The sequence below is a fragment of the Delphinus delphis genome, chromosome 18, assembly GCF_949987515.2.
Source record: "Delphinus delphis chromosome 18, mDelDel1.2, whole genome shotgun sequence".
NCBI lineage: Eukaryota > Metazoa > Chordata > Mammalia > Artiodactyla > Delphinidae > Delphinus > Delphinus delphis.
In genome coordinates, this window is record NC_082700.1 from 5,358,299 (window position 1) to 5,381,673 (window position 23,375).

The 23,375-nt window shown below is 51.0% G+C and overlaps 1 protein-coding gene across 1 annotated transcript; it reads left to right on the plus strand.

The window, feature by feature from the left end:
* Positions 1-13,272: 13,272 nt before the first annotated feature.
* PDX1 (pancreatic and duodenal homeobox 1) lies at positions 13,273-17,680 on the plus strand. The gene is made up of 2 exons (XM_059995596.1): positions 13,273-13,708; positions 17,235-17,680. The coding sequence occupies exons 1-2, from the start codon at positions 13,273-13,275 to the stop codon at positions 17,678-17,680; spliced, it is 882 nt and encodes a 293-aa protein (XP_059851579.1).
* The last annotated feature ends 5,695 nt before the right edge of the window (positions 17,681-23,375 follow it).

A 23,375-nucleotide genomic window follows, 5' to 3' on the forward strand; every position in this document is an offset into this window, starting at 1 on the left:
TGGGGATATCCTCAAGAATTTATCCATGGCTCTCTTTCCCTTTTACACTCAATCTTTCAGTAAGTCAGTCAACACCTAGGTATCCACACACCTAGCCCTGTTCTCTTACTTAGTTCATCTCCAAACGCCTGTAAGTCCCTTTAATTTACATTGCCCACCTTCATCCCAAACTCAGCATATTCTAAGAAGACGAATCATTACCTTTCCCTGAAAATTGGTCCCCTCTCTCAACACCCTCTTTTCTGTCCACTGTAAAGTTATTTTTTCAGTGTCCCAAACTAGCAGCCTTGAAGCCACCTTAGCAGTGAAAGAGCATAGGTCTTGAAGTCACACAGATTCTGGGTGAACATATATGACCCATCCAGCTGCTAATCAGACAACTTTGGGCAAACTAATCAGACTTTCTGACCTCTGCTTCTTCAATAGTAAAATGGGGGTAATAATATTTAACTCAGAGGAATGTCGTAAGATGTAAGATGTCCGGGGAATCCCCTGGTGGTCCAGTGGTTAGAACTAGGTGCTTTCACTGCTGGGGCCTGGGTTCGATCCCTGGTTGGGGCCCTAAGATCCGGCAAGCCACGTGGTGTGCCCAAATTAAAAAAAAAAACAAACAGATGTAAGATGTCTGGATTTTTCCCTCTTTCTCCTTTCCTGTTATGACTCTAGACTATACATTCTCATATCTCAACTACCCTTTAACAGCATCTGAACTGGTCTAACGACTTCAGTCTCTCCTATTCTGGTCCATAATCCACGTTGTCATATTCATATTCCTAAAACACTGCTTTCATCCTGTTAGACATACTTGGTGCGCACAACCGGCTCCTTAAGTATGACTGAGACACGTGTGTACGTGTATGCGCACGTGCCTCTTCCCTCGTTTTCTTGTAACTTACATGAACAGATCTTCCTGCTGCCTTGCACTCCCCTAGTATCTTCCTACAGAGGTGAGCTCAGGGCACAGACTGTGAGATTCAGTCAATGCCATTAGCCCAGTCATTAACAAGCCTATTCCTAGAACATTGTTCAACTTACAGCCATTTGTCTTCTGGAAGACACAAAGCTCATGAATTCAGGGCACTCCAGAAAACAGCAGCAGCAATGGAAAGAGAAAGGCAGAATTATTTTAGAGCAAAGTCTCCAGCGGGGTGGAAGCCATGATAGAAAACAATATCCCATTGACATTCACTATAATGGCAAACCACTGAGAAATTAACATGATGAAGAACTTGCATGAAGGTTATAAAACCCTGTGAGGTAGTTGCCAGGGACTGGGGGGAGGGGGAGGGGGATTGTTGTTTAATGGGTATAGAGTTTTCAGTTTTGCAAGATGCAAGGAGTTTTGAAGATGGATATGTGACAAGGTGAATACACTTAGCACTACTAGCCTGTACACTCAGAAATGGTTAAGATGGTAAATTTTATGTTACGTGTTTTTTCACACAAGTTTTTAAGTTTCTAAAAAAAACTCTGAGTAAAATCCTGAAGAAGATGAAGGTGTGCTTCTCAGCTGGGGAATTAATAAAGCAGGAAGGAAAGCTTTAGGCTGGGGGACGTGCCCTTGCTGTGGTGTTCCCACCACAGCCTACGCTTGTCTCTATCAGAGAGATCATCTCACTGCATTTCAATTTCCTCTCTAGTTGCCCGATTCCCTACTAGACTACAGGTTCTTTAAAGCAGAGACTACTTCTTTACTATGGCATCCCCTGTACTTAGCACATGTCGGTGATCCATAAATATTTGCTGAATATGAATGAATGAGAGCTAGACACTCTATTTGTGTGTTCTTGTTGGAATGCTTCTCACGTATTTATTATTAACTCACAGGGTACAATTCTCCGTGGTAGGTACTATTGTTGTTCCCATTTTACAGAGGGGGAAACTGACACACAGCGAGGTTAAGGCACTTCCCCAAGGTCACACAACTAATAAGTAGTTACACTGGATTCAAACCAGGACAGTCAGTCCAGTCCAGCTCCAGAGTCCATGCTTTTAACCACCCGCCAAGCTGCCATTCGGTAGATGAGGAATTTGTACCCTGGTCAGCTGAAAGTCCAAAGTCAAACTGTTAGTAGGTGATGGGGCCAGACCATACCCTACCTGCTTTCAGGAAATACCTGAAAACAGGGCCCCACAGGAAAGCCGAGTGTCTCTCCAGGAGTAGTGTGTTCACCAGCTCCCAGTAAAAGGTAGAAGAACTACACTCTCAGGGCATCTGGAGTTCTTTACTGTGTGTGTGTTTATGAATTTGCTTCCTTCCCAACACTGGAATCTAAGACTGGATCCCAGGGATCATGTGTTATTCTGCTTTATCCCCAAAGCCTGCCACAGTGCCTGGTACAGAGTAGACATTCAGACAAGAGTCTACTGGCAAGAGGGAGGGAAGAACAACCTTAAGCCCAGCTACCATGTATGACAACAGATCAAGGTCACAGCTCAATGCATCTGTAAGTCTATGAATTCCTGATAAATCTTGGAATTATAAATTCACCTCCTCCAAACTCACCAGTTGACCTCATTATGTTTATTATCTTCGTGGAACAGGTGACTACAGTCAGAAGGTTGAGCAGTAATTATTTAATGTATAAGTCCTCTGTACGTAGCATGAGTATTCAGGCAAACAAAGAGTGATCACTGTGAATACTTACAAGGAAGCAATGTTTGCAAAGGTCCAGCTAGTGCACTGTACCATCGACCCAAATTCCAGAAATGGGGATAAAAAGCAAGAGTCGGGCACGGACTGGTTCCAAGTAAACCTTGCCTTGTGAAGGATGGCAGTGGACAGGGCTGGGGAAGCAGGGAGTTATGAATTTCCTGAAAACTCATGCAGAATTTTGTGTGCTCACACACTCGTGCCTTCTTCTGGGGAAATGATCTGTGACATTTATTATGACCTCAAAGAGCTACTTGACTAAAGCAACAAAATCGGAACTATAACTTCGGTATCTTTGCTTCCTGATTGTAGTACAATGTTTTCCTTCCAGCCAACAAGTAAGAAACAGCTACAATGCCGCCTTGGTATAAACTGAAGAGGTGCATTAGGGCCCCTCGTGGATGGAGAGGGTGAGAGAATGGAGATGGAATTTGTGAAACATTTAGTAACCTGACAGATGTGAAGGCTATGTGCAAAAACTGGTGCTGAGGTGCTAACTGCTTCTACTCCCCTCATTAGCGATTTTCTTAAAAGTTGAACAAAATCGAGTCCTTTCAAGTACACTTTTGAGAAAAGGGAGCTTGAGTTAGATGAAGAATGAGAAGCTGGTCTGGCCATGTGCCTATCTACTTGGTTTCGAGACCATTCCTCCGCCCTTTACCCAACATACTGGTCAAAAACAAAAACAAAAACTCGTTGAAACACCACTCAACTTTGTTAAATTATTTTTTCAGCTGAAATGTAGGTAAACCATCTCCAGTTCTTTTCTTTCCTCGTGTCAAGCAATAATCAGAACCAAAGTCCTAGAATATTATAAAGAGTAGATGGAATCAGTATTCTTTTCAAAAAAGCCCCCGGGGCTTGAAGGGAGGAGGCTCCTAGGAAACCAGCAGGAGAAAAGGGGGAAATTTGAATGTTTCCCCGTAAGTACTTTTCCTTACGGAACTTCTCTAGTTATTATATTTAAGTTTGGCTACTGGTCATATAAATACAAAAAGGTAAATAGTGTCACTCCAGTCTCTTGAGAAAACTCCAAATTCTGTGTAATTACAGGCCAGGAGACAGATAACCCAGGTTAGGGGCTAGAGACTGTGTTTGCCTTTTTGTTATCACCTGTCACAATTTGCTGGGAAGGTAAGAAAACACTGCTGTTTATCTGGACTCATGGCAATCTCTAACTCCAACTTTTAGAAACTTCAAGGTTTGACTGTGCCCATGTTGGCAGCGTCTAATAAATTGCTCTGCAAATGAAGCAGACGACGCTGATTGATTATGCTGTACGATACAGCATCAGTAAACACGGAAAAGATTTTCTCCTCCTAAACTGAATTTTAGGTCCATATGTATGTGCCTCTTTCCCAAAAACACAAATAGAAATTTAGATCCGTTTATGTACAGGCTGGTCATAAAATCTGACATACACAGATAAAAATTTTTTTCTGTATTCATGGAATACAAAATGTCATGCATGCTTGCTTGTGTTCAGACTTTAAGGACACCCTATATAAGGTGTTAGAATGACGGTGACATGTGAACCAATTGGGTCTGTTCTGAAAGCTTGGCATCCCAGTGACAACTTAGGTGTGAACTGGAGCAGTGAAAACAGACTAACTTGATCGTTTAAGCCCCTCAGCTTCTACTTTCCCTTCAACTATCTGAATGAATCAAGCCAGGAGAATCTCCTCGGCCTGTGTTATCTTTAGGTAGTCGCTGTTATGAATGCCTGCATTGTAGGAGAGACGGTTCTCTTCAAACCAAGATATATTTCTTGATTATCGAGCAGAGTCATAAATATTTACATGCAAAGAAATAAACATGGAACACCCAAATCAAAACAGGCCCACTCCCTGCTGTTTTATTTAGATAGATTGTTCAGCAGAGAGAGCACTTCCTGACTGTGAAGACTTGGGTGTGAATTAGGAAAGCTCTCAGAAAAGCGCGCGCGCGTGCGCACACACACACACACACACACACACACACACACACACACACACTGGCATGTACTGGAACGAAAATCAAGTTGACCAGAGGATTCAGACATTTAAATGAGAATTTCACATTTAAGGTTTTCAAAATTCAAATAATTGTACAACCGTTGATGTTTTATTAAACAAAAAGAAGAAATAATATACATTAGATTTAAAGACCCAAATTCCTTCCCACGTTTTAAAATATTGGGTTTAAATGATTAGAATTTGGCCTGGTTCCTACCTTAGGCACTTTCTCTAGAAACCTAATCCGTTTAGAAACATTCTGTGAAAAATAATTTACTATCCAGAAAGTTCTCCTGTTTCCAAGATAAGAAAGCCTGTTCTGCCATCCCAGCAGGCAAGGGTTGTTTAAGTTACTAGATAACAAAGTTGTTATTGATTCTATTATTTTTACTCTTCCTGATTCCCTGCAGTCCAAAGGGAGTTTGTCAGACCAAGAATGATTTTATAAAAAGGAGTAGCTGTTATTGTTGTAACTGGCCTCATTGTGACAGATGGGATCCTAGTGTTTTCTCACTGCTCTTTACTCAGGAGCTAGGAGAACAGAAAGCAAACAACCAAGAAACCAACACACTCATAGTAATCTGGAGTTCTCAGCGCTGAGCCAGACCACTTGGAAATCAAACACCAGCCATCTCCTGAATGCCCCCTTTTAGCCTGTGCTTATTGACCAGCTTAACATTCCCTTATCGCATGCTCATGTGGGCAGAATTAAATGGAATTAGCTGCAAATTATATAAAATTCATTTACCTTTAAAGGAAGCTATTTGGTCATGTTCAGTCTAGGGAGCGAAGAGCATTAAGACACAAGTTAATGGTACTGCCTGGAGATGGATCAATTTGTTTCGGTTTTATTGTCTCCCTTTATTTGCCCTTATATGTCAGCTGCTGTGGCTGGAAATGCCCAGCTCAACCTCTCTGAGCCCACGCTGGAGCCACATTAACACCCCGAGGAGAGTCCCACTGTTTCTAAAGAGCTCAGTGGTACATGAAAAGATGCTCAACATCACTAATCATTAGGGAAGTGCAGATCAAAACTACAATGAGGTATCACCACACACGGGTCAGAACGGCCATCATCAAAAAATCTACAAACAATAAATGCTGGAGAGGGTGTGGAGAAAAAGGAACCCTGTTGCACTGTTGGTGGGAATGTAAATTGATACAGCCACTGTGGAGAACAGTATGGAGGTTCCTTAAAAAACTAAAAATAGAATTATCATATGACCCAGCAATCCCACTACTGGGCATATACTCAGAGAAAACCATAACTCAAAAAGACACATGCACCCCAATGTTCATTGTGGCACTATTTACAATAGCCAGGTCATGGAAGCAACCTAAATGCCCATTGATAGACGAATGGATAAAGAAGATGTGGTACATATATACAATGGAATATTACCCAGCCATAAAAGGAACGAAATGGGGTCATTTCTAGAGGCGTGGGGACCTAAAGACTGTCATACACAGTGAAGTAAGTCAGAAAGAGAAAAATACATATGGTATATTAACGCATATATGTGGAATCAAGAAAGATGGTACAGATGAACCTGTTTGCAAGGCAGAAATAGAAACACAGTCATAGAGAACAAACGTATGGACACCAAGGGGGGAAAGGCGGGTGGGATGAACTGGGAGACTGGGATTGACATATATACACTATTACGTATAAAATAGGTAACTTAGGAGAACCTTCTGTATAGCACAGGGATCTCCACTTCACTTGGCTGTACAGTGGAAACTAACACAACATTGTGAAACAGCTATACTCCAATAAATATAAATTTTTTTAAAAAACGTTATGTGAGGGCTTCCCTGGTGGCGCAGTGGTTGAGAGTCTGCCTGCCAATGCAGGGGACACGGGTTCGTGCCCCGGTCCGGGAATATCCCACATGCCGTGGAGCAGTTAGGCCCGTGAGCCATGGCCGCTGAGCCTGAGCGTCTGGAGCCTGTGCTCCGCAACGGGAGAGGCCGCAACAGTGAGAGGCCCACGTACCACAAAAAAAACAAACAAACAAACAAAAAACCTTACGTGAAATATATGTAAATTCCCATTTATCTCTTGAGATTTCGTGAATTTCTTAAGAATAAATTCTTCTGAAATGAAAAAATAATAAAGAGCTCAGTGGGAGAAAACACGATAATAAAGTAAGATCATGCTGATTCTTTCTCTTTAGTCACGTAGCGAAAGAATGGATGCGTAAGAGAGAAGGGGAAATCTGCAAAGATGTTTGGGATTTGCATGTGTGTTTTCCATGTAGAGTTTCAAATCACATGCTTTGGGCATGTTTCCATGCACTTCCTCACTTTAACCTCACAACAATCTCAGGACATAGAGGTATATTTTAGTTTGAATGTGCTTCATGCTCGTTCTTTAAGAGTATCTATGAGCCTCCATAGAGCAAATAAATTATAGTTTAAGTGTTTGTTGTTGTCCTCAATTCATAGTGTGCATGAGAATGACCTTGGGTGTATTTGTTTTTATTTTTTTTTGGCTGCGTCGGGTCTTCGTTGCTGCGCGTGCGCTTTTCTCTAGTTGCGGCGAGAGGGGGGCTACTCTTCGTTGTGGTGCGCGGGTTTCTCATTGCGGTGGCTTCTCTTGCTGCGGAGCACGGGCTCTAGACCCACGGGCTTCAGTAGTTGTGGCACGCGGGCTCAGTACTTGTGGCTCGCGGGCTCTAGAGCGCAGGCTCAGTAGTTGTGGCGCACGGGCTTAGTTGCTCCGCGGCATGTGGGATCTTCCCGGACCAGGGCTCGAACCCGTGACCCCTGCATTGGCAGGCGGATTCTTAACCACTGCGCCACCAGGGAAGCCCTTGGGTGTATTCAAAGTGCAGAATCCCAAGTCCCACGCCACCCCCCATATGATTATTCAGTTGGTCTGGGATTGGGCTCAGAAATCACATGTTATAAGCAACCCGGTGATTTTGACACATACGGTTCGTGAATCACATTTCCAGCAACACTAGGAACCCTTGTGATTTCATTGATTGGTAGGAGTCTGTACCTTTGTGGGATTTGCCTAAACGTAATGTGTTGCAATATCTAACTGGATAAAATAAATGTATTCAAATGCAGCTTATCTCTGCACGAGGATACACTAAGCCACATCTACCATAGGAAGAATTACCAAGGGGAAAACTCAATGGGGTTGAGACCACAGTCAAAAAACGAGCCTTTACTTGAAACTCTGCAAGAGAAGGCATGGAGCCACCACAGAAAACCAAGGGTGAGGGTCTCAGCACGGCCGTTCTGAGTTTGGAGCTGCCTCTCCCACTTCAATCCCCATAGGTTGCTAAGTTTAACACTCTCGTATGGGTCTTAGATTTGGGGGACACGCGGAGGAAACACTTTGACAAGGGTGTTTCTACACCCTCACAAAGAAGACCAGGGTGGCAATGACCACCCTTGTGACCTGGAAGAGGCAGGAATGGAGCAGGATTCCAGCCCTGCTTCAGCCGGGACAGTAGAATCCTCCTCTCCTGAGCCATATGAGGGTTTCCTCTGAGTCTGTGATGACAGCTTCCCCTCCAACCTGGAAATGGAAGAACCACGGGAAGTGCAGTGGGAAGGGTCTCTGGCTACCAGACGGGCTTATATGCTGCATTCCTCACCTATGCGGGGGGCAGGGAGGTCATCCCAGTAAGGATGTGATTGGCTCAGGTCTTTCTTTTGGGCTTTCCTGGATGTAGAGAAGAAGCCCCGGGTCTCCCCACCCCTGTTTCTCTCTGTGTGGTGTGGTCAGGGCTGGCTGGAGAGGGTGCTACCTGGCCCTCCCCTCCTCTATCCCCTTTAAGCAGGGCCCCAATTTGGGGGCATATTCCCCTAAAACACAGGCATATATCCACCCAGTGCTTCCTCAGTGTTCCTGAATATTCCTGTCCAGGCCTACCTGTCTGGGAATGTCCTTAGACATGGGCTTATGGTAAGAGCTCTGTGGCTCTTTGGGCTACAGCAATTACCAATAGTTAAATGCTTGTAGGTGCATTAAAAGCAATGCCAGGGAAGCAAGGAAAAGATGACCATTTACCGAGTGCCTACGAAGTGTCTCATTGAAATATCACAAAAATAATAAAAAAAAATTTCTTGAGTGCTACAATATAGCAAGATAGTATGATGTCATGGCCAAGAGAATAGATTCTAAAACCAGACCTCCTCAGCTTGGATCTAGGCTCTGCCACTTACTGGCTGTGTGATTCCACAGCCAGTAACACCTCTATGCCTCAGTTTCCTCCACAGTCAAATGGGATAATAGTACCCACCTCCTGGGACTTCAGTGAGGACTGACGTACGTAAAATACTTGCAACGGTATCTGGCGCCACGTGTTTGCTGTTATTATAACTCTATGTGATGGGCATACTACATGGAGCAGTACCTTTGGTTTCATTTTACAAATAAGGACAGAGCGCTTTCAGGGACTTATATAACCTGCCACGGGACACAGCTTGTGCAGGGCAGATTTGGAACACAGGTATATGCAACTCCTAAGACCTTTGCATCATATACCAAAGCCAAAACAAATGTCTACTACTGAATTTGTGTCATCAAAGTCATAGCAGACAGGTACATTAAGAGCTATATAGGTGTTTGATCAATAAATTGAAAATACTCCTCCTTCAAACCACTAAGCCACGTGAAATGCAGAACGGCTCAGGAAGGCAGCTGGAGTGACCAGAAAGTGTGGGTCAAGGCTTCTTTGGGCTCCAGCAGGAACCTGGAGGTAAGGAAAGGCTCCCAGGAGAACAAAAGATTAGTCAGGAATCGGTGATGGGAGGGGCGGTGGAGGGCTAAGAAAGGAAACCTCAATGGAAGCAAGAAGCTGGTTATCCAGGACTAAGGTGAGAAGGGAAATGACAAGGCCTGGGGTTTCTAGAGACTGCATATCTAGATGACAGGGCACAGATGGGAGCCTGGGTGAGGGCCGGGGATGAGCCCAGAGCTGCAAGGGCAGCCACAGGGATGCTGGAGGAGGCGGGAGCTTAGACCCTTTGGAGTCTGGACTTCCGTTCCCACTTTTCCTTTCAGCTGCAAAGTAAACTGAGGGTCTCAGAAGGATTAAACAAAAACAGGAGGAAAGGGCTAGTGGCGGGGTGGGGGGGGGGAGAAGCACTAAGCCCAGTCCTGGGGTGCAGCCCCCCATGGGCCCCTTCCACTCTTCTTTCACCATAAAGAGAGCCAGTAAGTTAGAGAACAGACAATTGTCCAATTAAATTAGATTTTTAGGCTGCATTTATCTATATGATGGGGGTGCTGAATTACCTGGAAAATAATTTCAACTCTCCACTTAATTTTGCTCAATTATTTTGTCCTAGGAATCAATGGAAAGTCTTTGACTCAAAGTCTGAGGTCCTTTTTCCTGAACAAATTAGGTTTTCCTTGGCCTCTCTCAGACCTGGGTACCAGACTCTGAGGAAATCCTGGAGTGAGAAAGATGACTACCCTGGGGGGACTAAAGACCGGGTAATCTACCAAAATTCGAAGTACATGATGGAAGGAGTATTCTCATTCCACACATGACGTCGTTAGCTTTAGTGCTTCAACTCAGGGTATAATTTAATTTTTATTTTTAACAGCAAATTAATTATAAAGGACACCCTCTAATAAATTCCACACAAATGCATCACAAACACAGCCTCAGAGTTAAGTGATGTTCACATATTGTTTCCTCTTTACACTGGAATACAATGGCTTAAAAATTCTCATCGCCAAGCCAAATTCAGCCCTTGGCGTGCTTGTGAAACCACCGAGGAAGACTCAGCCACTGACCGAGAACAAGGTAACCTGTGTTCTCCAGGGCCAAGCCTCGCCTCGGGAAGGGAAGGGGGAAGCGGGCAGGCGAGGACCTCCAATATCAGCGAGGGCCATCAGGACGTCCTGCTAATAAACGACTTTTTCACTGTCCACACTATAATTGGTTTACAGCCTTTTTTGTTTATTTATCCATAAGAGCTGCTGTTAAATGGCTCGAGAAGGCTCTCGCCTAATGGCTCAGTATCGCTCCCGGGCCTGTGCGAGGCGAGAGGGGCGCAGGCGTCGGCGGGGATTCAGAGCGGAAATGCATTTCACCTGTAATGGACTTGGCGCTTTTATGATACCCTGAGCTATATCCACAGAAGAAACACAACACACGACCTTGCTCGGTGGCGGGTACATGTACGTACATTACAATTAGCCAATCCAAAAATCCCCCTACCTTCTTCCCACCTAATAAGAACAATAACAAGCGGCTGTTCGGCCGTGGTTTCCTGGGTCACTTTTTTGGGCAGCCAGCCTCAGAAAATGCTCACTGTGAGGGTGGGGAGGCCTGGGTGGGACATCTCCAGCCCACACCCCCTCGCCCCCCGCGTGTTGTCGTGGTTCAGCCCGGGGTTCCCGGATTTTGCCAGCGCGCCCGGGGGGCGGATTTGCTTTCTGCTGAGTGCCTCTTTTCTTTCTGCAGGGCCGAGCAAAAATATTAAATGGGAGCAAATGAAGCATCGAAATGGAGACCAATTTACAGAAATGTGCAATTAGACGAGAAGTGCAAAGTAAACACTCTGGATCTGGGGGGAGGGGCGGGCGAGGCCGCAGCAGCGGAGGGGGAGGAGGGGGCTGCTGGAGCGCCCTAGTAGAGGCACCGCCGAGGAGGCGAGCGAGAGCAAGAGAAGAGAGAGAGGGGGAGGGGAAAGGTGGCCGATCTTTGTCCCAAGCGGTGCTGCCGCCCGCTCATAACCACGTCGCCAAGTCAACCCGCGGCGACTCGGCAGATTATCTCCGAGGGTCAACACGCCGCGGCCCGGCAACCCCCCTCCAGCCCTGCCCTCCTGATCGATGTGGTCGCTCGCGGCCGGTGATAGCGGGTCCTCCGCGGACGCCGCGAACAATGGACTCATTGACGCGGGCGCGGAGAGATTAGGTGCGCGGGTCCCACGGCCTTTCGCTCCCTGGCCCCCTCGGACTGCAGGTGGCCCTTTTCCCTGAAGAAATCGCCGGAACTACCCCCGCTGCCCGGCCGCTCTCAGCCTGCCCTTTGGCGAGAGCCGCGCTCCGACGATCCCCCGGAGCTGCGCGCGTCCCCACCATCGCGGGGACCACTCGGTGCCCAGCGCTCATCCCAACACAGATGTTGACACGGCACCAGCACCTCACAAGAGAAGGAATCTGTAGAGAAGTCCAGATTCCCAACTAGCTTTTGCTTTTTAATGAAAACGAGGCGTATTTCAGGGTAGCGCACTCAATCCGTATGCATTCGTATATTTCCACCACGAGGAAACATATTAAATCTACCTCGTAAAGGACTGGATGTAGTTTGCAGTTTAGGAAAGTCAGTGCAGTGATTTCCTCTTGCTGGTTCCTTGTGGTTCACGCTCCCTCTTGCCCAGGCTTTTCTGCAGTGGTGTCCAGTTTTTCTAAAACCCTCGTGGCGGTTCGAGGAATGTGGTCACTTCGGCAGGACGCCTAAGGCGAACCGGTCGGCGGCGTTGATCCTGCCTGGGTCCGAGGCTATGTGCCAACGCGACCCGGAGATAGTCCGTCTGCACCACTGGATCCGAAAAAGCATCTCTATTCAGTGAGGACCCCAGAGGGCCCAGAAGTTACCGAATCGGTGGGAGCCAAACACTGACACTGTCATAAAAACGCTGCGCTTTTCTTTCTTTTCTGAACGCTCCTCTCCCAGGCCTGCCTTGTTTCAGTCGGACGCGGGAATCGATGTTCTGCAGCTGACGGACTCCGGCCAGGTCTCGGGATCCGTGAGGAGCCATCTAGGATCTGGAAACCGGGGGCCAAGCCCCTGCCCCCGCCTCCGAGACACAAGAGGGGACGCTACTTCTTTTCCCCCTTGCCACTGTAGGAACCTGCATTCTGAGCTGGCCAAATGAACCCCAATTTCCCAAAATCAAAAATTAATAATGCCTTTCCGTTTTAAAAAATTTAGAAGCCACTGTGAATGCTTCTGAAGTTATAGTTTACACTCCAGAAATCCCCGGAGCACAGCCACAGGCAAAAACATACTGCGAATCCTGGATCTTTATGTGCCAGTTCACTGACATCACTCGTGGTTGTGTACAAGTTTCATAAATAAAATAGAACCAACTGCTTCCGACCTGTAGAGCTGGGGTCCGCAAAATATTTTGACCGTATTCCCTGACAATTTTTTAAAAGTCTGTGTACAACCGCAACAGATGTATATTTATAAATTATACCAATGAACTAATATGTATATTATCAAACGTACAAGGAAAATAGACTGTTTAACGTATGAGGAAAATATGTTTCTATAAGTGAACAGAAAGTCTAGTAATTTCATTCGTGCCCCACTTTGGCGAGTACTGCCAACTGCACATACAGGTGTAGTAAACTCGGCTGAAAGAGAAAACTGAAACGTTCAGGCGCTCGTGGGTACCTGGGCCCGGCTTCTTAAGGCAGCCAGCCAGGCCAATAATGGCCTCAGGCAGAGCCACGTGGGGCACAGCGGAGCCTATGGCGCGGCGGCCGCCCGCCCGTCCCGCCGGCACCGGGTCACCTCTCCGAGCGGTGCCGAGCTGTCAAAGCTGCAGGGGTGCCTCCGGGAGTGGGAGCGCCGCACAGCTCCAAGTCCCTGGCTCCAGCCCCCTTCTCCCGGTCCGCAAGGCCGGGCGGCAGCCATGAATGGCGAGGAGCAGTACTACGCGGCCACGCAGCTGTACAAGGACCCTTGCGCGTTCCAGCGGGGCCCGGCGCCAGAGTTCAGCGCCAGCCCCCCTGCGTGCCTGTACATGGGCCGCCAGCCCCCGCCGCTGCCGCCGCTGCCGCCGCCGCCGCCGCCGCCGCCGCCGCCTCCATTCCCGGGCGCCCTGAGCGCGCTGGAGCAGGGCAGCCCTCCGGACATCTCCCCGTACGAGGTGCCCCCGCTCGCCGACGACCCCGCGGTGGCGCACCTCCACCACCACCTCCCGTCTCAGCTCGCGCTCCCCCGCCCGCCGGCCGGGCCCTTCCCGGATGGAGCTGAGCCGGGCGCCCTGGAGGAGCCCTGCCGCGTCCAGCTGCCTTTCCCGTGGATGAAGTCTACCAAGGCTCACGCGTGGAAAGGCCAGTGGGCAGGTAAGCCTGGCTCCCGCCCGCTTTGTCCTCACCCGGTCTCCACCCGGCTGCCCCTACCTCCAAGCGCTTCCCAGGACCCTCTCCCAGTTTGCGTCCCCAGACCCTATGGATAACCTAGAGTCGGACTAAAGCATACAGGGAGCTAACCAGGCCATTTTGCAAAGAAGCGCTTTTCTGGTCCAACTTGGAGCGTCTTTCCCACTCAGCTCTCTTCCTGGCAGCCTAAAGTCCTTCCTTCCCTGTCCGCTGAACTCCAGGAGCCCGCGCTCTCCCTGCGAGCCTAGGCCTGGCCGAGCTCAAGGCCTCGTACCCTCCAATCCTCCCCCAGGTGGGGGTCCGCCCGCCCAGGACTCCCGGGAGGGCGCGCCGAGGGAGCCGAGCAGGGCTCTGGGATGCTCCCGGCCCGGCCGGAGCGCGCCTTCGGAGCCCCGGGCCCCTTCTCGCCTTGAGCACCGCCCCCAACCCCCGCGGGCGGCTCCAGTAAAGAAAGCCAGGCCGTCTCAGGGGCACTAAGTAGGTGCAGAAAAGCAGAGAAGGAAAGCCGTACCCAAGCGTGCAAGGTGTCCAGCGGCCGGGGCTGGGGGTCACCGCAGGGCCGAGGACTGGTCGCTCACCCTCGAAGCCGAGCAGCTGGGAGAGGCGTCTGCGATGCTCATTCACTTTTGAACCAACGGAAGTGTTTGACGGGCTCTCCCCGCGCTGCGTCCCTGCCAGTCAGTTCGAGGAAGGAGATGCCCTCTGGCACAGGCGAAACAGGGAGCCCCAGGCGCCGGCCTGTAACGGAAGGTCTTCCCGGCCCAGAGCCGGCGGCGAGTTCTGGCGCGGCCTCTGCGGCCGCCACACAATCTTATCGCTTCCGTGCCGAAACCACTTCTAGTCACACCTGCACTGCAAATAGTGGACTTTTCTTTTCCTTCCAACTAACAGTCGGGAGTCAGGGGAAAGAGGCTGGAGGTGCCCGCGCCCCCCGCCCCGGGAATCCTCGGCCCCCGCCTGCCGAGTCTGGCTAGCCTGCCCAACTCTGCCCCTTGCGCAGCCAAGACGGGCTTGGGGAGATCCGGGCTCATCCCCGGGGCTCGCCTCTCCCCACTTTCTCGCGAAGGCTGTGTGGGGACCGGGCAGGTCCTGAGGCAGAACAGGGTCCAAACTCGGCCGCGATCTTCCCCACCGGTGGCGAAACCCCGCACGACCCTTCCTCAGCCCACGCGGCCGCGGCCAAAGGCCTCGGAGCCTTGGCAAATGCGGGATTCTTGGGAGGCGGGAGGACGGCGTCCCCGGGCCGTGGGCGCGGGACTCCCAGTCCGTAGTCTCCTGCCAGGAGCTGCCTCCCGCCCGGGCCCCCTTCCCACGGCGCGCTGGGGGCTGGGGGCGCGCATTTCTCGAATCCCCGGCCCTCCTCGCGGCCTCCCCAGGAAGAATGCGAGGGAGGACCCGAAAAAGCCTTTCTGCGGTGGGGTAACTTCCCACCTCCCGGGGGTGTTACTGCTGCTCGGGTGGAGCTTGGGCTCGGGCGGACCGAAAGAGCCGGAAAGGAAAACCCGAAGGAAAATCGGCAGCCTTGCCGGGGCACGGGGTAGCTCTGGAAGGGTGACTTCCTCGGGCTGGAGAGTCGCGGTCGGAGGGGCCTTTGCCTGCGCCCTCTGACCCACTGCAGGCTCAGCCCGCCGGGGGCTGGGGGGCGGGAGGCGCCCTCCGGGCAGCTGCTTGCACGATGCTGCTGCAGCCAGGGCCGTCCTCCCCGGAAGCTCTGGAAGGAACCAAACTTCAAGGGTCTGAGAGCCCGCCTGCCCGCTCCTACTGGGGTTTCACACCCCTGGAGAGAAAGAAGTGACCAAAGGGCCTTTATACGTAGATCGGATATGCATACTACTAACAACAGGAACTTCCAAAACCCTCGCCCTAAGAAATGAACGGCGGCTGCCTTGCTGGCGGGCTTGCCCCTAAACGCCTCCCCCTGCGCCTTGGAGAACAGTGCAGGCTGGGGGTCCTGACGTCTTCCCAACAGCCTCCATCCTACGCCTTCACCCCCTGCCAACTCATCCTAGGCACAGCACCCCTGGGCTAGTGGGCCTTGCGCAGCCTCTCAGAGAGCTTTGGGGAGGCTGCCGAAAAAGGGCCAAAGCCCCGCGAGGTTGTGGGTTGAATTTACGAACTTCAGAGGACCTTTTCAGACGTTCTTTTAAGGCTCCCTCGTTTCTCTCCCAAGCCAAGGAAGGCTTGGAAGTGTTCAGACTCCGAGAGACGCCCCCAGCAAGCAGGACTCTGCTGACTCGGACCAGAGCCTCTGCCTTGGCTTCTGGGCACCTCCTTTTGGCCTGAGGGGAAACCCCTGGTGGCTTGTATTCTAGAAACACACACACTAGCTTTTCAACTCTAGTTGCAGGAGAAATGTCACATACCTCTGCCCTACGTACACGCCGATTTAGGACTCTTCCCTGTGTTTCGCTGGAACTCACCGCCCCAGAGTCCACAGCCTGGGCGCAGTCGGCATGTCACCCAGAAAGGAAAAGATCAGGGCCTGGAGGCGCACAGCCACAAACACCGGGTGAGCGGTGCTAATCTACCAGGCCGGGCCTGGCTGTCGCTTCCGCACCACCCGGGCTCGGGGCTCCTCTACCCTGCCAGGCTCTCAGCTCCCCAGTGGGGGATCCGGCCCCGAGGCTCCCCTCCCTAGCCTCCCCTCCTGCCTTGGCCAGTATTTGGGGCCCAGGACACAGAGGCTGGGGTTGACCTTCTCCGGGGCTCAGAATGGTTTCTCCCTTCTCGTCCAGGGCAGGTGCCCAGCCGAGGTTAGAATGACAATTACAGAGAATTTACCAGTTCTTGAGTTGGGGCTGACTACAGTATAACTTGATAGAGAGATAATATATGGTCAGATATGACAATATATGTCATAACCTCGGGAATTTTATTAGCTCAAGGTTTTTCAAACTGAAGGTTGCACCCATTAGTCGGTCGTGAAATCCATTTACTGGGTTGAAACCTTGTTTTTAATGAAACAGTAAACAATAGGAGAAATTAGATAGCATCATAGGTGGTAAAGTTTGGTTTAAGGTCCTAAATTTTTTTGTGTGGCAGTTACACATATCAGTGTGTGAACTGGGTGATGATTTGAAATGTATTTGTTACTGTGGGTCATCGTCAGAAAGGTTTTTTTTAAGTACTGTATTAAAGACATTTTTTTGCCTTGGTAGAATCCAGTCGGTTTAGATATCTGTTATGTGCATTTTAATCAGCACCAACCCAAACAGCGGTTAAGTGAACCAACATTCTAGAACCACTCGTTGATAGAGCCACGGAGAGAACCCATGCAGCTTTGACCTCCAAGAAAAGGCAAACCGTACTAGGGAAGGGCTGCGTGCCCCAGACTGGGCTCTCGGATAGAGGGCCTGAGCTCGGTGGCCGGAGCGGCTGGGAAGGGGTCAGGGCTCCTAGGATTGGGGCAAAAGGGTTGGACTGCACGGGTGGGGACAGGCAGGAGAAGCCAGGGATCAGGGACCACATTCACGTGCTGTGTCGCCCGCAGGTGGTGCCTACGCAGCGGAGCCAGAGGAGAACAAGCGGACGCGCACTGCTTACACTCGCGCGCAGCTGCTGGAGCTGGAGAAGGAATTCCTGTTCAACAAATACATCTCCAGGCCGCGCCGGGTGGAGCTGGCCGTCATGCTGAACTTGACAGAGAGACACATCAAGATCTGGTTCCAAAACCGCCGAATGAAGTGGAAAAAGGAGGAGGACAAGAAGCGCAGCGGCGGGACCGTGGCCGCGGGCGGTAGGGACGCGGAGCCCGAGCAGGACTGCGCGGTGACCTCGGGCGAGGAGCTGCTGGCGCTGCCGCCCCCGCCGCCCCCCGGGGGTGCTGTGCCGCCCGCGGTCCCCGCCGCCGCCCGGGAGGGCCGCCTGCCGCCTGGCCTTAGCGCGTCGCCTCAGCCTTCCAGTGTGGCGCCTCTGCGACCGCAAGAATCTCGGTGACAGATGGGGCTCCTCCCTGCCCGGTGGCATCGGCCACCCGCAAAGGAGGGAGGCGCGGACCCAGGACCCCGGGTGTGACCACTGGTCCAGGCCGTTCGCTGGGGCAGGAGCTGGGCGGCCCACCCCAGACTGGAGGGGAGAGCCCGGGCTGTGAGGCGCCTAGTGCCAACTGGGGCGCGGTGGGGAGACGTTGGCCCACCTTCTGGAAGGAGAAGAGACGTTTTCTGAAATATCTGGGGCCTCTTTGGGTGATACTGTTGGACTGGCAACGTCTGTGCTGCCGTGCAGGTACCGTCACTCCAGAACCGTGGACCTCTTTAGAGAAGCCGGCTCTTCAAAAGACAACAGAAACTATACAAACTGGAACCGTCCCCAACACAGCAGGCAAACTGGATGGAGCGCCTCAACCTGCCCGGGGAACAGAGCCATTTTTACTCCAGCCTCTGCCTTAACGTTTAGAAATAACTGAAAGGAAACATCTGAAGTTTCAAAGACCTAGTGAAATCAATGCCCATGGAATAGAATAATTCCTCCTTCTCCTCTTCTTTTTTAATCCTTTTAGCAGAACCACATCCTTCACCAGTACACATCCTTCAGCCTCCATCTCTTTCCTCTGAAGAAAAGAATGTCTTGCAAGCGTGGCTGGGTGGTGGCAGGGCTGGGGCACAGGGGCAGCGACAGCATCGCTGTACACCCCTTTGTGCCCAAACTCCCAGAGACGGCAAGGGGAGATGGGCCTGGAGCGAAGGTTTGGGGGAAGAAAGACGGCCCCTGAGCAATCACTACACTGAAGATATCTGGAGCTTTCTATTCCAGATGGGGATCTGGTTCCTGATCTCAGGGCAGGGAAGACTGTGTGGGGACAATCAGGGTGGCCTGACCCACCTTGGAAACTATCCACAGGGTATGATTTCCTCATCCTTAGAGATGATGAAAATGTATGTGGTTGGGGAATTTCAGGCAAGATGGTTATTTTTATTTAAAGTTTTAAAATTACCTAACAGTTCTTTGCAAACAGGTCTGTGGTTTCCAGGTCAGTTGCTTGTTTCAGGGTCTGGGCCTCGTGTTCAGACGATGTTTGTGGAAAACGTTTAATAAATACAGATAACGTGGAAAGAGAAGAAAATTGATTCCGCTTGCTTTGTATCAAACCCTTCTTGCAGTGCAATGATTCCAATTCATTTAAAAAATTAAAGCAGCTTTTTTTTTTTTTTTGGCACTAACCAGGGAAAACCCGGTTAGGCACCACGTTTGGGTTTTAGGTTGGGAAAGCGTATCAGCAGGTGGATTTTCAGGTGTTTTGTTTTGTTTCATTGTAAATTTAGGAGTCACTTCTGAAAATGAATTAATTTCTTAGGCAGTAGAGCCCATAGGCATGGGGTTTCGGAGTGTGGCGGGCTGTCGATGAATAAGCGCAGAGCCAGAGATGCCACCCGGCCCCGCACCGAGGGGGACAGAGAAACGCCCAAAGCGGCCGTCCAGGCGAGGCGTTTTTCGGGGGCTCCTCCGAAGGAAGTGTTGCTCTGGATGAGTTTCCACCCCTGGAGCCCGAGGGCCAAGAGTGTCTTGTGTTAGGGGAACACAGGCCCCGACGTAGTGGGCTTCCAACCTCCGGGCCACCCTGCTCCTCCCCGCGGCCCTTGGACGGGCAGCACAGCCCCAGTGCACGCCTGAAGGCGCCTCCCCAGCGTTTCCACCGGTTCCGAGACAACGGCTCACTCCCAAGAGTCGCCGCTATTATTTTCGTTTGCAAAGAGATGCAGGGTTTGTTTTTGCTTTGTTGGTGGTTTTTGTTTCTGCTTTTTGGGTTTTATTGTTATTGGTTTTTTGTGCGTGTGCGGTTTTCTTGAGAGAGAGAGAGAAATCGAGTCATAACGCCCCTCCGAATAAAAGAAGGTTCTGTGGATCAGAAAGGAGAACTTCCTCAACAGTGAGACGTCTCACAGGCTGTGAGCCCCTGCAGCCTCTCCACACCCGCCTGGGCTCTGGAGTCTAGCAAGACTACATTCAGACCTCGGGTCCCTCAAATACCAGCCGTGACCCTGATAAAATTACTCCACTTCCCCCTGCCTCGCTTTTCTCATCCGTAAAGTGAAAGCGGATACCTCCTCATAGAGTTGTGAGGTTTAAACCAAAGAATACATGTAAAGCGCTGAATTCAGTATCTAGAAAGTAGTTATCCCTCCACAAATATTGGTTGTTTTATTATCATCATCATTTTCGGAAGCAGCTGGGGAATCGCAGCTGCAGAGACTTCCCGAGTCTCCTGCAGCCCCTCTCCTTTGACAAACCTCCTCTTGTTCATATAACCACTGATCTTTACTGAGCGCGTCCTAGTTTTAACGCCGCCCTTCCTCATAAATAGACTGCCCACAGCATCCTTCACCAGGAGAGGCTGTCCTCATCTGACACCAGGGAAGCTGATGCCGTGGGGTGGAGGGAGGACCTACCTGCTGGAGCTCGGCCTCCCGGTTGCTGGAGGTGCGGTGGCTTGTCCTCTGAGGCCAAGGAGGTCTTCAGGGCTCCACGCGGAAGCCGCCGCCCTCTCCGAGGCTCCGGGCCCAACCGCGCGCCGCGGCCTCCCCGCTGGGGGTTCCAGGGTTCGCCAACCCGAGGAGAAGAGGCGCGGGCCGCCCGGGGCCGGGCTCGGCGGCGGAGGGCGCGGTCTGACTCCGGCCGGCGTGCGGCTCTGCCGCTCTGCTGGGCTGGGGCTCCGGCCGCCGCGCAGAAGAGGCCCGGCTTTCGGTCCCCCCAACCCTTAACTACGCGGGCCCTGGAACAAACCCCTGAATTCTGTGTTTCCCCTTCCATAAAATGGGCTCAGCACAAGGACGAAATGAGATGATGTCCTTCAAGTTTATTACCGGGCCTGGCGCACAGTCGCCAGGGCACGTGGTGGCGGCGGCGAAGTGTAGTTGCCATTAGAGGCCGGTCTCCCAGGGAGACCCAGGGAGGCGGCGGAGAGCGGAGCCCGGCTCGCCAGATGCGCCCGGAAGACAGGAAGGAGGGCGAGCGAGCTCGGGCCGGAGCCACGCGGGGCCTCACCCGAAGCGGGACGGAGCGCGTAGTCCCGACCCCTCCGGCCACTGGGTCCAGGTCAGGCCCCACCGGGCGACCCGCGTGCGGCTGGACGTGCGCGTCTCCGAGTCTGAGCGGCCACCCTCGGCCGACGGGGCGCTGGGGCGCTCGGACCTGCCAGCCGAGCCCACGCACGCGGCCCAGACTCTCGCGTGAGGAGTCCTGAACAGTGAGACCTCCCTGGAGCCCGAAACAAATCAGCCAGCCCGGCCTCTTTCGACCGCGATACCCACCTCCGCTGTGGGGCTGCCAGCCTCCCTCTGCTCCTCAGGCACGGCGCGCTCCTCGCCCTCAGTGAACAGACGCACACCGCGAACGCCCGGGAAAGCGGCCTCGGCGCGGAGGGAGACGGGGTTTCGGCCAACGCAGAGCGCAGCCGCTGCGAGCGCGCGTCGGCCCGAGCGCCGCAGCATCCCCGGCTCGCCGTCCGCGCCTCCACGTCCGCCACTTCCCGAAGGGCATCCCCGCTGGACCATGAACCCCACCGTTCCTCCCGGAATCTTCCATCCGCGGTGAGGTACGATCGTGGAGCGCCGCCGGGCGCCGATGGCGCGCGCAGACCAGGCGGCTTCAGCACTGTCCGGGCTCAGCCCACGACTGTAGTCCCGGGCTCCGGAAGATCCCGCGCGGGCGCCGCAAGATCCCGCGCGGGCTCCGCGCCACAGACACACACGTCCAACACCAGGAGCCACGGGGAGCCGGCGCCGGGGTCGAGGACCCGGGCCTCCTCGTGCACAGCGTCGGGTCTCATGGTGTCCGCAACAGTGCCCGACAAAGTCCCCCTTTCTTTCGCGATAAAGTCCTTCCTGTAGTTTTGCTTACGGTTACTCGAAGACGTTCTCACCTTAAAAGCCAAACTCATACCACGCAATAACAACATCTGAGTTGGTGGTGATTTCAGGTCCTGCCTATTGTTTTCAATGGGTTTGGCATCTGCAATTCACTTGCCCCTTTCGATCCGGGACTGGCGCCGGAATGCATCCAGCAAGGTTTACTGGGCTCTTGCTCTCTGTGCCGACACGTCTGGAAGCCGCACTTGCCTGGTCGTCCCAATCGGAGATTGGACTGATTATCGGTGAATTGATCAGAATCCATAGGAGTCACTCAGGTTCCCCAAATTTCTCCTTTTGAACCACAAAGGCTGCTTTGATTTCTCAGATTAATCTTGGCCCTGCGTCCAGGGCCGTCCCTCTCTCCACATCCTCTCCTTCAACTAGTTCCGTTCAATGCATTTAAGTTTGAATGAAATCTAAGTATGGCATTGCCCTTTCAAGTCGGTGAAGTCTGCCTGTTCTTCCATTCCCATTCTCTTCCTCCTTCTCTTTCTCCCCAGATCTGGGTTTCTATGTAGGTGTGGGTGTGTCTTAGGGTGAGTCTATCTTCGTGTGTCTGGTTTTGTTTGTTGGCCTGTGTGCATTTGTGTGCATGTGTTTAGGGTATGTCTTATGTGGACTGCAGTGGTGACAATGATCAGGGTGTAGGTAGGAACCACGGACACCTTACTATATACTCTTTTTATTTCCTCGCCCAGCGCAGCCATCTCCCAAGGGCCTGATGACATTGCTGCTGATGAAAACTGTCCACTCAGGTAACTGTCTCAATTCTCTGTGTTGACATAGTGTTTGCAGGCAGGAAAAGCTGTCTTTAGAAGAACACAAGTTGGAACTTTGGTAGAAGCTGGCTGATTGCTGAAGTATTGCACGATTGCATAAGGAATTAAAATTGTTTTTCTAAGAAAAAAGTTCACAACTGAGGTCTTTCATACTTCAACAGCATCACCTAGAAACCCTCCTGAAAATCAAGTACTTAGAAGGGTCAGAAGAGGAAAGTTCTGGGTTAACACTAAATCAAATTTTACTCACAGCCATTCTGACAAGCTAGATGGGGGAACAATAAACCTAATGGGAAGCCGAGGCAGGGCAACAGGAAGCAGAAAGGCTTCCCTGAAAAAGAACTGGGAGTGACGGAGCCACTCAGCTGGCAGCCAGCCTTCAGGAAATTGCTACATGTGGACAGCTTGTAGCAGCTTGTGGACAGCTGTGGGGAAAGGATCTGCGGGTGACTCGGAGTAGGAAGAAGAGGTGAAGCTCTACAAATAGTAGCTACCGGTAGCTGTTTAGAGAGTGAAGGTGACGGATACAGGTCTTTTAGGCTACCTAGTGATTACCTGCCAATGCCAGGTTCCCATATTAAAGTATGCTACATTTATATATCATGAGATAGAATGGACAATAAAATTTTATTCCTTTTTAACTAAAATTATTTTTCTCTATAAGTGAAATGCTATGGCTTTTGAAAGCATAGATAGCTCTAGCCTTAAGCAATATTTTATAATTCACTTTCAAGTTGAATTGTTTAGTCTTTCCCTAAACACAGAACATATAAACACCTTAAATATTTGCTGTTTCATCAGCATACAGTCAAGATTCTTGTCTGCATTATAGAATACACTGAACTCTCACATCTAGTCATCATTACACATACAAAATTGTAAGTGTTTTTGCTGTAATTTGTATCATTTGAATAAATTCTAATATTTTCCTGAATTCTCAATTAGTCTTATGTCCAAGGTAATGAGAATTTGAAAAATCATTTCTCCTACTTATACATGCTCTAA